The 16,564-nt window shown below is 57.2% G+C and overlaps 1 protein-coding gene across 6 annotated transcripts; it reads left to right on the top strand.

The window, feature by feature from the left end:
* Window positions 1-4,567: 4,567 nt before the first annotated feature.
* On the top strand, window positions 4,568-14,451 carry CSK (C-terminal Src kinase). Of its 6 annotated transcripts, XM_062501174.1 has the most exons (14): window positions 4,568-4,733; window positions 9,114-9,190; window positions 9,337-9,450; window positions 10,243-10,355; window positions 10,901-11,120; window positions 11,353-11,446; window positions 11,526-11,591; window positions 11,733-11,832; window positions 11,973-12,063; window positions 12,785-12,858; window positions 12,960-13,059; window positions 13,102-13,155; window positions 13,335-13,421; window positions 13,520-14,451. In XM_062501174.1, exons 2-14 carry the CDS (start codon window positions 9,176-9,178, stop codon window positions 13,700-13,702), a joined length of 1,311 nt encoding a protein of 436 aa, XP_062357158.1. In that variant the 5' UTR covers window positions 4,568-4,733; window positions 9,114-9,175; the 3' UTR covers window positions 13,703-14,451. The 6 variants fall into 6 exon arrangements, with proteins under 6 accessions (XP_062357158.1, XP_062357157.1, XP_062357156.1 ...); XM_062501173.1 differs by having other exon boundaries at window positions 11,353-11,443; window positions 12,960-13,155; XM_062501172.1 differs by having other exon boundaries at window positions 12,960-13,155.
* The last annotated feature ends 2,113 nt before the right edge of the window (window positions 14,452-16,564 follow it).

The raw sequence follows: 16,564 nt of genomic DNA, 5'->3' as shown, positions 1-16,564 counted from the left end.
ATCACTGCCATTAGAGCCTCAGTAACTCACAGCAGGCAAGAGGCTCCAGCTTCCCTATCTTTGTCTGCCCCTAATGACCTTCCTTAATTAAGTCCTCCAATTACTCCCTGGGCAGCCTGTGAGCACCAGGGTTTCGTTACTGGAATCGGGGAGGTGATAAGCCAGCCAAGCTTTGATCACTCCAGGGAAAATTGTTTTTATGGTTGGTTTTAAAATGAGTCATGAGCCCAGTCATGGCAGCAGGGCTCCAGCTGGGCTCCAGCTCCCCTTCCAAATGCTCCCAGCACCCTCATTACTGCAGGAAAAGCTCCAGGCAAACACAGGCTTCTGCCTCTGGCTGAGACACCTGCCTGCTGCCAGCACTCAGGCTGGTGGCATCTCCTCGCTGGGAAAGTCAGTCCCTAACCCCAAAATGGGCCAGAACAGCCATTTGTGATTCTTCTGGATGGAAGAGAGGAGCTGCTCTAACACCCAATGGCCCTCCCTATTAAAAGTGAACCCTGCATTTCTAATTCCTGTCCTTTGGATGTTTGGGATCTGTTATCAGGAGTCATCACCCCATGCTTCTGTGTCTCACTTTTGCTGCTTGTCCCCAGCACTAGTGACAGAAGAAAACCCAACACCGTCTTTCTATTAGCATCTCCACGGGGACAGAGTTGGGCTCTGAACTCCACACTAGTTTCTGTCTTTTGGGGAGAAAAAAAATCTCTGCTCACACTTCATGAGCAACTTCTGGAGTGGCCTGGGGTGGCTGAGGAAGATGCTGGTTCTCCAATCCATCCAGAGCTGGATCCAAAGGAGGTGGACACATTAAACCTGGTACGTAGTTCTGCTCCAGCGCTCCCACATCAGCATGAACCCTTTTTCCTCCTGCCACCCTCCCCTCCCTGTTCCTGGTGGGAAGGAGGCCGTGTTTGGGCTGATCGATCGCCCCGTGCCATGGGAGGTACAAGGTACCTGTGAATCAGAGGGCAGAAAAGAGGGCAAGGATGGAGTTTGTCCCCAGGCTGAGAAGGGAACTGCAGTGATGGGGCGATAGCTCCTCCCTGCACGCAGAACACCGCTCAGGAAAAGCTCCAGGAATTCCCTCAAACCTGGCTGTACACCCACCCTGGCAGGATTTTCCACGGGCTGAGAGATGGGAGAACCAGGGGCCAGCAGTGTGAGCCCAAAGCCTCTGGGGTGGTGGGCGCTCCTCAGACTCTGCCTTGGCTGCAGGATGAGGGCTGGAGAGCTGGGATTCAGCATTCAGGGCTGGCTGTCCCCTGGATGTCCCCGAGGCTGGCCCTGGTGGCGGCGTAGCACTGGGAGATGGGGTCACACAGAGGGACAGGCTCACGTGTCCCCACCGTAATAAGAGACCCCAGCGGTCTGCCCCGCTCCCGCACCCTTAAAATCATCTCCCTGAACCCCAGCAGGGTGGTGCTGTCAAAGTGGGGGGCACAGGCAGAGGGCAGGGGGTGAAAAGCCACCTCCTGAGAGCCAGCGTCCCCAGCCTCCTGCCCTTCAATTAAAACCATCCTGGGAACTGCCCGGGAGAACCCTGAGATGAGGCTGTTCCCCACAACCAAGAGGGATTTGGGGTTGGCCTGGAGGGGAAAAGCCCCCGAGAAGCAGAACGGGGATGGAGGGAGTAGGATCCTAATCCACTGAGGCGCTGTTGTCCCCTCCCGCCGGTATCCGGGACGTGACCGCCCTCCGGTGGCACCGGTGGCACCACTGGCACCTGGGGCACAGCTCCGCCGGCTCCGCTGGCGCCGAGGAGCGCCGGTTTCACCGCGGGCGGGACATTTTTTCGCCTGGAAGAGCACTTGGAGAAGGGGGAATCTATGGGAGGTGGACGCCCCTGCAGAACATCCCGCATCCCCCAGAACCCTGCGGGGTCAGAACCGGCCAAACCCGGCTCCCTTGGGGCTTTTTCCAGCTGGAAGGTGAATTCTCCAGGCTGCAATGAGCTGGGAGCTGTTCACGCTGGCTTTCCTCTGTTGTTCTCAGCCACCGCCTGCGAATCCTGCTCTGTCTCGTACATCCCAGGCAGGAATTTCCCTGCCCACATTTCTCATCCCGCCCGCGCTGCCGGAATCCCTCGGAGGCTCATCCCAGCTCCAGCCGGGGATGCCGAGAAGCGACATCCTTCACTCCGCCGGGGTTTTCCCCTCAGCTCCTCCTCTGCTGCATTTTTCCCCCCTTTTTCCCTATTTTCTCTTTCCCTGCCGACTCCAGCCGGCTGAAGTGCCCCCTCTCCTGGTGCAAGGCGGGGAGATGTCCATCCCTGCCGCGCTGGCCGTGAATCCATCCTTCCCTTCCAGCCTGGGGATCACCCACACTCAAAGCAAGGCCTTTCCTTCCAAAGAAAAATTCCAGCCTGGAAATCGCAGCAGGATACCCCTCCCTTGTGTCTCCCCTGACGGAGCAAATCCCCGCATCCTCCTTCCAGCCACCCCTGTGGATGCTGACGGGCTTGGGGCTTCGTGGAGAAGAAGAAACTCCCATGGCAGAGTATTTTCCCTGTTCCTAGGTCAGACCTAGGACCTGGAACATCTGGGGCTGGGCACGATTCCCTACCAAGCTGCATCCGTGCCTGATTTCTCCCCCCACCAGCCTCCTGCCCTGCTCCTGGCTCCAGCGGTGCCGTGCTGAGGATATTTGTGGAATTTTGGTTAGCAGTCGCCCCAAAAATGAGCAGGGCAGGCACAAGGTGGGAGCACCGGGGTTGGCTTGGTGACCACCATGTGTGCTGCTCTCAGTTCCTCCAGAAGGAGCCTGGCTGAGGATAAGCCCCTTCCACACCTCCCTGAGGCCAAAGGAACATTCCAGAACCCGGCAAGGGAGCTCGGGGTTGCAAAAGAGGTGTGTGACTCCAGGAACGTATCCCTGGATCTTTGGAGCAAGGATGTGCTTCCTAAAAATGAGCCGGGCTTTGCATCCTGCTCTGGGTTCTGCACCCGGACTTGCCCTGTCCCCTGTGGCCCCTTTGTCCCTATGGAATCAGGGGATGGGTTGGTACCCCAAAGATCACCTATTAATTAAATTTATTTTGTATTATGATGTCATATCATGTTGTTACATGACATTATACAATGTCATGCTCTCTGATATGCTTATGTGATGTCGTGCTATTTATTATTAGTAATTTGAACAATTTTATGGCATTACTATTATTATTATTATTAATAATAATAATAATAATAATAATAATAAATACAGATAATAATCTCTTCTAGGGCCACAGAATCAGAGAATGGGCTAGGTTGGAAGGGGCCTTAAAGTTATATTATATTATGCCATGTTATTCTATATTATATTATAATATATTCTATTACATTATATTAGATTTTTCGGTGCCATTTGGCCATTTAATCTCTATTTACTGTAGGCTTTGTAATAACTTTTATTATTTTATTGGCATTTTAGCATCATTTCAGAACTATTTTGCACCCACATGAGCACACACTGGGAAGGAACCGTGGGTCGGTCCCGGTGTGTGTCCCATTCCCGGTGTGTGTCCCATTCCCGGTGAGTGTCCCGCTCCCGGTGAGTGTCCCATTCCTGGGGAGTGTCCCATTCCCGGTGTGAGTCCCATTTCTGGTGTGTGTCCCGTTCCCGGTGAGTGTCCCATTCCCAGTGAGTGTCCTGCTCCCGGTGAGTGTCCCATTCCCGGTGAGTGTCCCATTCCCGGTGTGTGTCCCATTCCCGGTGAGTGTCCCATTCCCAGTGAGTGTCCCATTCCTGGTGTGTGTCCCATTCCTGGTGTGTGTCCCGTTCCCGGTGTGTGTCCCGTTCCCGGCGTGTGTCCCTTTCCCGGTTAGTGTCCCATTCCCACTGTCCCCCCTGTTCCCATTATCCCCACTATCCCTACCGTTCCCCTTATCCCCAGCGTCCTTCCTGTCCCCGCCATCCCTGCTTCCCTTGCCATTCTCATTATCCCCGTTATCCTCGCAGTTCCCGTTATCTCCGTTATCCCCGTTATCCCCTCTGTTCCCGTTATCCCCGTTATCCCTCCCTGTTATCCCCTCCATTCCCGTTATCCCCGTTATCCCTCCCCGTTATCCCCATTATCCCAGTTATCCCCTCCATTCCCGTTATCCCCGTTATCCCTCCCCGTTATCCCCGTTATCCCAGTTATCCCCTCCATTCCCGTTATCCCCGTTATCCCTCCCCGTTATCCCCGTTATCCCAGTTATCCCCTCCATTCCCGTTATCCCAGTTATCCCCTCCATTCCCGTTATCCCCGTTATCCCTCCCCGTTATCCCCATTATCCCCGTTATCCCAGTTATCCCCTCCATTCCCTTTATCCCCGTTATCCCTCCCCGTTATCCCCACCGTCCCCTCCGTTCCTCTTTGCGGCGCTGCCGGCGGTGGCCGCCAGGTGGCGCCGCGCTCCTCCCGGTGCCCCCGCCCCGCAGCCGGCGCGGCGCTGGCGGCGCATGCGCGCTGCTCTCGGGGCGCTCCGGTTCCGGGCGCCGCTCCCTCCGTCCCTCCTTCCTTCCCTCCTTCCCTCCCTCGCTCCGTCCCTCCGGCCCCGCCGCCCCGGGACCCCCGCCCCCCCCCGCGCCCCCTCCCCGCGCCGCGCTGGGCCCCGCCGCGCTCCGCCGGCGGCGGCGGCGGCGGCTCCGGTTTCCCCCGCCCCTTCCGCCCCCTCCGTTCCCCCCGCCGGCCCAGCCGAGCCCGGAGGCCCCGGCGGCGCCGCATGGAGCAGCCGGCGGCGGGCTGAGCCCCTGCCCGGAGGGAGGTGAGTGACGGCGGGGCGAGCGAGCGGACAATGGGGCGGGCAGGGAGGGAAGGGGGGGGGGGGGGGGGGCGCGGTGAGGTCCGGCCCCGTCTGACCCCCGGTGACCCCGGCGCGGCCGCTCCCCTCTCCGCGGTCACCGGGGAGCCCTCACCCCCGTCCCCATCCCGCAGGGACCCCCCCCCATCCCAGCAGCAGCATCCTCTCACCGGGCCGGGGGTCCCGAACCCCGCCGGGGGTCCCGCCGCTGCATCCCCATCCCGTACAAAGCCCCGCGGGAACCGGGGATCCGTGGGGATCGCGGGCGCCCGGCTGTTCGGAGGGATCGGCGGCGCGTTGTTGGTTTGAGTGTTTTAAAATTTGGGGCTTTTTTTTTTTTTCCTAATTTTTAATTTTTTTTTTTTTTTTTTCGGGCAATAAGGCGGCGGCGGGTTATTTATAGCCGCGGCTGTTGCTCGTTGGTGTAGCGAGAGCGAAAGGGGCTGTGCCCGTCGGGCGGAAAATAAAAAAGAAAAAAAAACGGAGAAAAAAAAAAAAGAAGTCCCCCGAAAAATCAAAACGCGGGGGAAAAGTCCCTAAGGGGAAAAAAAAAAAAAAAAAAAAAAAGGCAAATCGGAGGTGTGAGGGCTGAGGAGGAGGATGGCAGCTTTCCTCCTGGGACAGGGGTTTGTTCCCTGTGGAGCCACGGCCCCATCCTGGCGAGGCAGGGAGTGTCCGGAGAGGTCCCCGGAGGGATGCGGGAGGTTTTTGGAGCATCCCCATCCTCCCTCATGCAGCATCAGCGGCGTGGGAGTGATGAAGAAGCCGTGGGATGACCCCTGCAAAGCCAGGGAGTTTTGGGGTGACTCTTTGCCCTTTCACTGCTGCCTCCCCACAGCTTCTCGGTTTTGAGTTTGCCAAAAAAACCCCTTCCATGCCCCCCCCCCTCCCCCCCATCCTGTCCCCAGGTGACAGCACCTGGGCAGGGGATACTGGCGTGATGTGTGGTGGAAAATCACCCTGGTGAGGTTTTTGTAGGATAAAGGAGGACCAGGAAGACCTCTCTGCCATGGGAGCAGTTTCTCTCCACGCCTCCACATGTCCCCCGGTTGCCACCAGCAGCATCTTCTCTTTTTCTTCTAAAAGAACTTTAAAGTCCCTGAGAAAGAAGCAGCCCTCCCCCCCGCCCCCCACTTCCCCCCTTTTTTGCAGCCCCAAACCGGGGCTGGTTTGGGGAGCAGCTCCGAAACGCTGTGAGCTGGCGGGTGAGAGGAAGGAGGAACAGTTTTTTTTCGATTAGAGTAATCGTGGGTGTTCGTTGTAATAACAGCAGATAAGATCTTTCGGGGACAGGGAGGATGTTGCTTGGTTTGGGGTTAGTTTGGGATGTTTTCTTTTTCGTTGTTGTTTTTTGAAGTTTAAAGGACTTCACTGGGAGATGGATGCACGGAAGGGAGTGGATGGCGCCCACGCACCTGTTCCCACTGGGAATGAGGCTTCTCTGCCACCAACAACCCAACTTCATTTAGACAGAGTCATCCTGGTGCTGGGCAGGTGCTGCCCCCTCCCCTGGCTGCGTTTGAAACTGAAATGCAGCATCTTCCACCCTGCCCGCCCCCCACCCCATCCCACCCCATCCCATGCTGATGCTGCTCCTCAGGTGGGATTCACTCTGAGGGGTCCCAAATTCCTCTCCCAACCTGCCCGTGGGTCTGGCACAGCTCGATTTTATTTTGATTGATGAGAGGAGCAGTGTCCCCGGCTCATTTCCCGGTGCCCTTTGGATTGTCAGAGGTGTTGTCTGTACCTGCCCTGCCCAGCTCCTGGGCCAGGCCAGCCTTCCCACAGGGAAATGCTGGGAGCAGGGCCGTGGGGATGGACCTGGTGGGGATGAGATCCATCCCCGGGGCTCCTGCACAGAGAATGCTGTGCTGGGGGAAACAGGGAGGTGAGTTTTGGCAGAGGATGCGTTCGCCTGAGCACGCCCTGAGCCCCAATTTGGGAATGAGGATCTTGCAGAAGGAGCGAACCCGGGGAACAGCCTAACCCAGCACTCGTCTCCATCAGCCGGGCAGCTCCCCTGGCTAATTTTTAAAATTATTATTAATTTCTTTCATGTGCTGCCGCACATCCTCCTCGAGGAGAGAAGGGGCGATGCCTGTGTTTTCCCGGAAGGCACAGGATGCTGCTTTGAAGAATCTCCGCAGTCCTTCTCCCAGCCCAGCATCCCAAGGGATGCTCGGGGCAGGCAGAAGCGGGCACGAGGCCGGGGCTGGCCCGGGTGACACTGAACTGTCACATGGGGCCATCGAGGGGCTGCTTGTGTGGTTTCCTCCTCCTCCTCCTCGGAAAGTCTCGGCTTTGAGGCAGAAATTAGGTAATGATCGAAAAGAAAACGAGGCTCAGATGGAGAAGGCCTGTGTCAGGCTGAGGGGCAGCCCCTGGTGTTGTAACCGCCTCCCTCCTTTAAAAATGAAAGGCGAATTTAGTGTGTGTGATTATAACAATGCCACAGTCCGGTGCCATGAATATCCACGATCCGGGGAGATAAAAAAGCCTGGGCTGGCTGGAGCGTATTCTTGGTGGGGTTTGCTCAGGCAGTTTCCTCTTTAGCAGGGAGGGAAAAAAAAAAAAAAAACCTCTTTATGAAGGCAAGCTATGAATTTTGTATCCTCGCTGCATTTATCAAATATAAATGCTGGTGACATCCGTGAGCTGAAAGCCCAAACGAGCGGCCTTTGGGATTGGGAGGATTCAGCTCCTGCACGGGGTGGGAAACGTGGGATGAACCTTTGGGCATCCCTTGCGTTGGCTCCAGGGTTTTCCAGCTCCCTCCTGCTGGTTTTTGGGTGTTCAGAAGTAAGGCCTGGCCGGTGGGAAGCGCTGACTCAGGGCTTTGGGCCGGAGCTCTCCTTGGGCAACACCCAGAGCCAGCCTGTGCTCGGAGTCCCCACGGGATAGGGAACAGGGCTGAAAGCCCCAGCCATGGGAAAGTCCCTCCTCCATCCTCCTTACATGCTTCAGCTAAATCCCTCCACGGCCTGGAACAGTGGAGGTTATTCCCTGGTTTCCTGGTGCTGTGTTTCAGACCCCTGGCTGAAATTTTTGTTCCGTGCCAGGTGTAAATCCAAAATTTAAGCAAAAAAATCAGCTTGGGACAGCAGGGAGTTGGAGCTGGGGATGTTCTGGGAGGCTGTGCTCCCAGCTGGAGGGCTCTGCCCTCTCCTGGACCCTGGCACTCCTGACAGTGTCCCCAAGGTGCCATCAGCTTGGGTTTGGGTGCCATCTCCAGCTTTTCCCAGGCTGGCTGGGAAAGAAACCGACCCGACTGTGGTGATGGAAACCCCTCAGGTCCCCAAACCCTATCCTTGGTGTGAACATCCCAGCCTTGATTTCTCTGTGCTGCCAGAAACGGAGCCGTGTGCCCACCCTGGGGGAAGGTGAGGAAGGTGCTCGGTGGCAGCGTGATGCCTTTTCCGGAACACTGCGGGCACGTGGTGGAAACAGGGCCGTGTTCTCACCACACTCTTCCTCCCCTCAGCTCTGCCCCTTATCTCCTTCCTCCTCCCGTCCTTGGCCTTGCCCCCCGTTTCACTTCCTCCTTCCCAAAATACCCCCAGCTGCTGATGGCAGGGCTGGCGCTGGTGACCCCGAGGGAGGTGATGAATTCATAAATATTTGGGTGGGTCTTGGGGGTCGCTCTGCCTGCATCCCCCCCCATGTCCCCCCCCCAACCCTGCACGACCCCGGTGCCCCAGCCCAAGAAAGCCTGGTTTGATTCTGGGGCTGGTGACTTCATCCCTTGCCAGGGGCTGGAGCGGAGGGAATAAAGCTGGGTTTGTTCCCCTCCCACACACCCATCCCAGAGCACAGCACCCCCGGCCAGTGCGTCCCCCTGGGCTTTAGGACCTGCACGTTCCAGAGTCCCAGTGGGTTTTAGCCTGCAGGGAGTAGCTTTGGTTTATTTCTTTTGGATCCCAGGCCTGGGAAGCTCTCAGGGCTGGATGTTTCCACGTGTGGGTCACCAGAGAGCAGGGCTCTGGCTGTGTAGCCTGGGAGAGGAGTGGGCTGGGCCTCCTGGAAGTCATCCCTGTTCCCTTCCCTTCTGTGGGCATCTCCACCCTTCCACGCCGTGCTGGACATTTCCTTGGTGCAGATGCTGCACTCAAAAACTCTCTTCTTAAGAAGCTGTATCCGTGCAAATGCCTCCTGATCCAGGTGAGCAGCTCTGTACTGGTCTCGCCCCTGACTGCAGGAGCTGAGCAGGCGCAGAATTCCCACTTCCACCTCAATTTTGGGGACATTTTTGAAGCAGGATCTGTTCTTGGCAGGAGAAGAGATGCTCACCTGGCCTGAGAGCGTCCTTCAGGGATGCTCACACCTCATTCCCCCCACCCCGTGCAGGTCTCATGGTACCAAGTGACGTGTCCCCCCTGTGAGAGTCGTGCCCCCAACCTCCTGAGAAGATGTCAGGGATGCAGGTGAGCTCTGGGTGAGGAGAGGCGGGGATGGAGCCATCCAGAGGTGGCTCTGGGGGGACATCATCTGTGAGGTGGGGTCCTGAGGGTGCCAGGGGTGGGTGGCACGCTCAGGCAAGGCCCTAATGTCACTCCCTGCTCCTGGCCAGGCCGTGTGGCCGTCTGGTACAGAATGTATCGCCAAGTACAACTTCCACGGTACCGCCGAGCAGGACCTGCCCTTCAGCAAAGGAGACGTCCTCACCATTGTCGCTGTCACCAAGGTGAGGTGTCCCCTTGTCTAAAACAAAGATTTTTAGATTTTTAGAGTTTTGATTTTCCTCCAAATATGGCACCACGCTTCCCATTTTTGAGACCGTGCCTGGTCTCAGGAGTGGTGTTTGGTGCCTCAGCATCCTCCGGGGTATACTTGAAAGATGCTGAGAGAGCTGCTGGAAGAAATCACTACAAATCAGGGAATTTAATCCTGCCCAACTCCTCGTGCTGCCACCGAGTCTCAGTTTCTCCACACGGTGAGGGTTGCTCCTGCCTCTGGAGCTGCTGGAGCTGGATTTGGGCCCGGAGCTGCTCATCCTGGATCCCACTATGTGGGATTTTGGGGCTCTCTCCATCAGCAGCAGCATGGGCAGAGGGGACGGGCTGAGTGACACCCCAGGGCTCCCGAGTGACTTGTGCCAGTGGCAGCCCCTGGTCCTGCCAGTCCCGCTGGGCATGAGTCATGAGTTGGGCCAGGAGCTCGGTTAATTAATTCATGGCCTCCTTAGTTAAGGTTTCTCCAAAATGCAGGCGCCTCCCGGGAGGTGGAGGAGGGATGGGAGAGGCAGCGGTTCTGGGCTTCACTCCGCTCTGGGGAAGGAAAAGAGGGGCTGTGGGTCTGGGGGGCTCTGGGAAGGGGATCACAGCCATCACAGCATTGGGGTCTGGTGATCCCAGCACCAATCTCCATGCCCTGCTCGTCCCAACCTTCCTGCAGCCAGCAAGGTGGTGCTCGGGGAGCCCCCAGAGGGCTCCTCGGGTGACCACGGGCTCGTTGTGACACCCCACTGTCCCCACAGGATCCCAACTGGTACAAGGCGAAGAACAAGGTGGGCAGGGAGGGCATCATTCCCGCTAACTACGTCCAGAAGCGGGAAGGGGTCAAAGCTGGCATCAAGCTCAGCCTCATGCCGTGAGTATCCAGCCAGGGCTCTGCCGAGGTGGCTTGGGCTGGAGTGTCCCGTGTCCCAGCGGAGGGGACATTCCTCCTCACAGGGCACAGCGAGATCGGAGGGCAGAAGGGGCAGCGGCGTGGATTTGGGGTTGGGATTTGCTGCTGGGAAGAGCCCTGAGTATTTTGGGAGTTGCCTGCAGGGCTGAGAAGGTGATTGATGGTTGAGTTGTGTTTTAAATTGGATTTTTTTACCCAAGGTTGGGGCTATAAAGGCTGCTGGGAGAAAAAGGGAACATCGGAGTGGGGTCTGTACAGGAGGGATGGGTTTGATGTTCCTGCTGCATCCCAGAACTGCCAGTGACTCCCAGTCTGGAGGAGGAACCTGCTGGGAGTGTGCAGAGGGGCCGGGAGGAGGGGAGCAGGATGGAAGGAAGGAGCAGTGTCACGGGGTGGGTGGGGACAGTGAGGAAGAGCACGGAGGGGGACAAAACACTGCTCCACATCCAAAGGCAGCCCTGCGGAGCTGCAGCCAGCCCTCAGCCCTCCCTCCATGTGCCCCACAGGTGGTTCCACGGGAAGATCACGCGGGAGCAGGCGGAGAGGCTGCTGTACCCCCCCGAGACGGGGCTGTTCCTGGTGCGGGAGAGCACCAACTACCCCGGGGACTACACGCTGTGCGTCAGCTGCGAGGGCAAGGTGGAGCACTACCGCATCATCTACTCCTCCAGCAAGCTCAGCATCGACGAGGAAGTCTACTTCGAGAACCTCATGCAGCTGGTGGAGGTGAGGTCTCGGCTGGCATCTCCAGGGGCACGCACGGGGACATCAGAGCTCGCGGTGTGCTGCGGGTCCGGAGCGTGGGAGGCGGGATGCTGGGGACGGAGGGACCAGCGGGAGGGACCAGGACCCGTCCGTGGCCTCGTGCTGCCACCTGGTGGGACCTCAGAGCCCGGCAACGCCGGGCTGTTGTCACCCACGGTGTCACCCACGGTGTCATCGTGTGCCCCCCCCCCAGCATTACACCACGGACGCGGACGGGCTCTGCACCCGCCTCATCAAACCCAAGCTGATGGAGGGCACGGTGGCAGCGCAGGACGAGTTCTCCCGCAGTGAGTGGCCGTGCCCCCCTCCCCTCCCCTGCTGGGGACTCCCCCGGCACCCCCTCACTCCTCCTTCTCCCCCCTGCAGGCGGCTGGGCCCTCAACATGAAGGACCTCAAGCTGCTACAGATCATTGGCAAAGGAGAATTTGGAGGTGAGCCCGCTGTCCCCAGCCCGTGGTGGCCCTGGTTGGGGGGGGATCCTCTGTATAGCCCCCACCCCAGGGTGCTGGTGGGGCTGCAGGAGGCTGGGATGCTTCCCAGTGCCTCCTGTGTCCGTCTCTCTTGGCCTGCAGACGTGATGCTGGGGGATTACCGGGGGAACAAAGTCGCCGTGAAGTGCATTAAAAACGACGCCACAGCGCAGGCCTTCCTGGCAGAGGCGTCCGTCATGACGTGAGTGTCACCACCAGTGGGGGCACAGCACGAGGGAGGGGGCAGCTCTGTCCTTGTGAGCAGGGCTGGAGGGTCCCTGATAGCCCGCAGGAGCCCCTCTTGTCCCCAGACCCTGCCCTGAGCCCTCGTGTGCCGCGCAGGCAGCTCCGACACAGCAACCTGGTGCAGCTCCTGGGGGTGATTGTGGAGGAGAAGAGTGGCCTTTACATCGTCACCGAGTACATGGCCAAGGTGAGACCCCCACCTGGCCACCTGTCCTGTCCCCTTGTCCCCCCCATGCTCCTGGGGCTTCGCCCTGGCACAGCTGGGTCATCCCAGATTGGGCCACACTGGTGGCTGGAGGTGGCACGTCCCGTGTCCCATCGCTGGCTGGCAGGGGAAGTTGGCATCCCCACATCTGCCCTATGAGGGAGGGACATTATCCTTGTGTCCTGTCCCTCCTTAAGGGAACTCTCCCCTGGTCCTGTCCTGTCTTAAAGGGGCATCATCCCCAAATCCTGTTCTTCAAGAGAGGGACAGGGACATCATCCTCTTATCCATCCCACAAGGGAGAGACATCATCCCTGGTTCCTGTCCCACAAGGGAGGGACATCATCCCTGGTTCCTGCCCCATGAGGCAGAGACATCATCCCCTTATCCTGTCCCATGAAGGTGGGGTATCATCCCCTTATCCTGTCCCATGAAGGTGGGATATCATCCCCTTATCCTGTCCCATGAAGGTGGGATATCATCCCCTTATCCAGTCCTATGAAGGTGGGATATCATCCCCTTATTTTGTCCCACAGTGGGGGACACCATCCCCAGATCCTGCCCCATGAGAGAGGGACATCATCCTCTTATCCTGTCCCACAAGGGAGGGACATCATCCCTGGTTCCTGTCCCATAAGAGAGGGACATCATCCCCTTGTCCTGGTCCTGCTGATCCCATCTCTCTCTCCATCCCTGTGTCCAGGGCAGCCTAGTAGACTACCTGAGGTCGCGTGGGCGGTCGGTGCTCGGGGCAGACTGTCTGCTCAAATTCTCCTTGTAAGTAAGAACCATGCAAGGCCATGCCCACCACCCTGACCTGCCCCACCCACGCTTTGGGGCCACCCTACTGACCCCTGTGTGCTGCCCACCCCTCCCAGAGATGTCTGTGAAGCCATGGAGTACCTGGAAGCCAACAACTTCGTGCACCGGGACCTGGCGGCGAGGAACGTGCTGGTCTCGGAGGACAACATCGCCAAGGTCAGCGATTTTGGGCTCACCAAGGAAGCCTCCTCCACACAGGACACAGGCAAGCTGCCCGTCAAGTGGACGGCACCAGAAGCACTTAGAGAAAAGGTGGGTGAGCAGAGGTGGAAGCTGCAGGAAGGGGTGGGGGGGGGGGGGCATTCCAGGCTCCTCCAGGGATGCCACTTCCACTGGCTGACCCCAAAACCAGCTGCCCTGAAGGTGGGGAAGATCCCTTGCCCCCCATCCCTCATCCCACGGGGCTTCTGTCCCCTCCTTCCCTGCTGCAGAAATTCTCCACCAAGTCGGACGTGTGGAGCTTTGGGATCCTCCTCTGGGAAATCTACTCCTTCGGGCGAGTGCCTTATCCGAGAATTGTAAGTGCTGAGCACCCCCTCGGGGCTGCTTTTCGGGGGGCAGCTGAGCCCCTGGTTTTGGAAGGGAGCCCCTCCCTGACATCTCAAATTTCCCCCAGCCCCTGAAGGACGTGGTGCCCCGCGTGGAGAAGGGCTATAAGATGGACGCTCCGGACGGTTGTCCGGCCGTCGTCTACGAGGTGATGAAGAAGTGCTGGACCCTGGACCCCGGCCACCGGCCATCTTTCCACCAGCTCCGTGAACAGCTAGTGCATATCAAAGAGAAGGAGCTCTACCTGTGAGAGGGGGCTCTGCCACCCCACGGCCACAGGGGACCCACGCTAGGGGGGGACCAGGGTGTGGGTAGCCCCCCCTGGCCCACCACAGCACCAGGAGGGAGCCCCGGGGGTGTTTCCCCCACCCCCCCAATTCCCCCGGTTGCTTCCAAACTTCCAAATCTGTCAGTTTTTATTTTCTAGGTTTGGGTTTTTTGTTTGTTGGTTTTTGTTTTGTTTTGTTTTGTTTGTTGTTTTTTTTTTTTGTCTCCCACGCTTTTTTTTTATTTTTGTGGGTGTTTTTTTGTTGTTTTCTCAGTTTTCAGGGGTGTTTATTGTTTTGGGGTTTTGTTTTGATTTTTTTTTCTTGTCGTCGTTTTTTTATTATTTCAAGCAGGGCCCAGCTGAGCATTGGGCATTTTACTAAAGTACGAATCTTATTTTTTAATGTAATTAAAAGAAGAAAAAAAAAGAAAAAAAAAAGACAGAGAGAAGAAGGTCGTTAAAAGGAGAATAATAATAAATAAACCAATGAAATGGACACATGAAAAGGAAACCCCCAGCGACAGAAGTGATGGTTGACGGGGAGACGCTGGACTCCGCTGTGTCCCCGCCAGACGCTTTTATTTTTATTTTTATTTTGGGTTGTTTTGCTTTAAACTCGTTGCAATGTTTGCATGCTGTCTCCAGAGGCCTTTTTTTCCAGTCCTGTCCAGTGCTTTATTCTCATGTAATGCTACCAACTGTGAGATTAAAAAACTGTAATAAAAAAAAAAACACCCATTCCATACGGACGTGGCACACCCCGCCTCGGCCCCCGCTCTGTTCCCAGCGAGTCCCCTGGCAGGAGAAAAATGGGGATGGACCTCCCCCATCTCCTCCCCAAATAGATGAAGAGGAGCAGCATCCTGCTGTGAGAACGGGTGAGGTTGTGACAGGATGAAGCTGCCAAGTGATGCCAAAGCTCTGCTTTAGTCCAGGCTTTACTTTGTGATGCTATGAACAGGCAGTGGATCAGTTTGGGGCTGATTCCTGAACCTCGCTGCCTTCCCTGCGTGTCCCAGCCAAGAGGCTGAAGCCACCTGTGCAGTGAGACCCCAGAATTATCCCAGCGGAACCCCTGGAGGGAGCTGGGTGGAGGTGGTGTCTGGCAGGTTTAGAATAGTTCCCTCATCCTCGGAGAATTATTCAGCGTTAAAGACACGCTGAGCACTGGCTCTGCTCTGCCGGCTGCTTTGGATATCGGGATTGAGACCGAGATTCCTCTTGGAGGGGGATTAAAGGGGAAAAAAAGGGAGTGGTGGGACGGGGCCGCATCTCAGGGGTGTGTGGGATGAGGGAAGATGCGCTGCTGCCCCCTTTCCTGGGACCCCAGGGGCTCCAGAGGGCATGGGACAGGGGATGAGGGATGTGATGCAGCTCCATAGGGTTTCCTCTCCTGGACTGACCCTCCCCCCCCCGTCCACATCCCCCCTGTTCCTCCCAGTGCTCCAGCAGGGCCCAGCAGGATAAGCAGCTTTACTTTTTGGGCTTATGAAGATTAAAGTCATTTACAGGCAAAGCCTGCAAGAAACGGCTTTGGGAATGGTGAGAAATACTCAGAACATTTCACGTGATGGGAGACAGCAGGGAGGGGTCTGCTCCTGTCCCCACCGTGTCCTCTCCTGTCCCCTTGCCCTGCTGGGGGTGGACACCTGCCAGCTGCCAAAAAATGTGGGGAAAACTCACCCAAAAGTTTTTTAGATCTTAGATTATTTAGATTTTTTGATTTTCCTCCAAATGGCACCACGCTTCCCATTTTTCAGACCGTGCCTGGTCTCAGGAGTGGTGTTTGGTGCCTCAGCATCCTCCGGGGTATACTTGAAAGATGCTGAGAGAGCTGCTGGAAGAAATCACTACAAATCTTCACTATGAATTCTTCACTACAAATCAGGGAATTTAACCCTGCCCAACCCCTCCTGCCACCACCGTGCCTCAGTTTCCCCACACGGTGAAAGTTGCTCCTGCCTCTGGAGCTGCTCATCCTAGATCCCTCTAAGTGATTTGTCCCAAGGGATTTTGGGGCTCTCTCCATCAGCAGCAGCATGGGCAGAGGGGACGGGCTGAGTGACACCCGTGTGCTGGCTTGCATCATGTTCCCTTTTTCCTCCTCTTCCTCCTCCTCCCCCTCCCTTGGGCAATGAGACAGGCACTGGGCCCAGTTGTGTCAGCTCCATCCTGCCTCAAATTCCCAGAGTAGATGAGCAGAAACAGCAGAGTGCAGGGCAGGGCGTTATTCCCACGGCACACAGGGACCTCTCCCTAGCATGCCAGGAGGGAACAGGGAGCTTTTTTTTAAAAAAAAAAAAAAGCTCTGGAAAATCCAGCTTTCAGCCTGGGCATCTCTGCTGCCTCCCCTTTCCACACCAGCTCGGGCTGGAGCTGGGGATCCCATCTGGATCAGGACAGGGATGGGACAGCTGGGGTTTGGTGCGTGGAACCTACCGGGGGTGAAAGAACCATCTCCAAAATCACACATCCTTTGCTTTTTCATCCTTAGCCATCACCTACACCCTGCACGGACTCCTGAGCCAAATCATCCTTCCCAGCACCAGCCCTGGCTCCCCCTACTCCCCACAGATCCACTCTCTTCCCCATCAGGGCTCCTTCCACAAGCTTTGGCTCTTCCCCGTGTTCCCACACCCTTCCTGCCTTCTCCCTGTTACCCTCAGACCTGGAGAGAGCCTTCCTCACCCTAAACACCCAAAAATCCCCATCTCCCTTCAGAGGACCCCAAATTCCAGCTGCTTGCTTCTCATTTCCCCGGGTGGCAAAGCCTCCATCCCAAGAGGAGGAGGCGCAATGAGCCCCTCAATTCTCTCAGTGCTGCTTGGGGCTAATTACCAGCTC

The sequence above is a fragment of the Cinclus cinclus genome, chromosome 13 (assembly GCF_963662255.1).
Source record: "Cinclus cinclus chromosome 13, bCinCin1.1, whole genome shotgun sequence".
Lineage (NCBI taxonomy): Eukaryota > Metazoa > Chordata > Aves > Passeriformes > Cinclidae > Cinclus > Cinclus cinclus.
Note: the sequence above shows the minus strand (reverse complement) of the source record. Positions and strands in the feature narration are given on the sequence as shown.

What these genes read in the sequence shown, in the direction of transcription:
- CSK (XM_062501169.1), top strand. An exon ending in GCAGAGGCGTCCGTCATGAC is followed by an intron (nt 11,833 to 11,972) that starts GTGAGTGTCACC and finishes TGTGCCGCGCAG; the next exon opens with GCAGCTCCGACACAGCAACC. An exon ending in GAGTGCCTTATCCGAGAATT is followed by an intron (nt 13,422 to 13,519) that starts GTAAGTGCTGAG and finishes AATTTCCCCCAG; the next exon opens with CCCCTGAAGGACGTGGTGCC.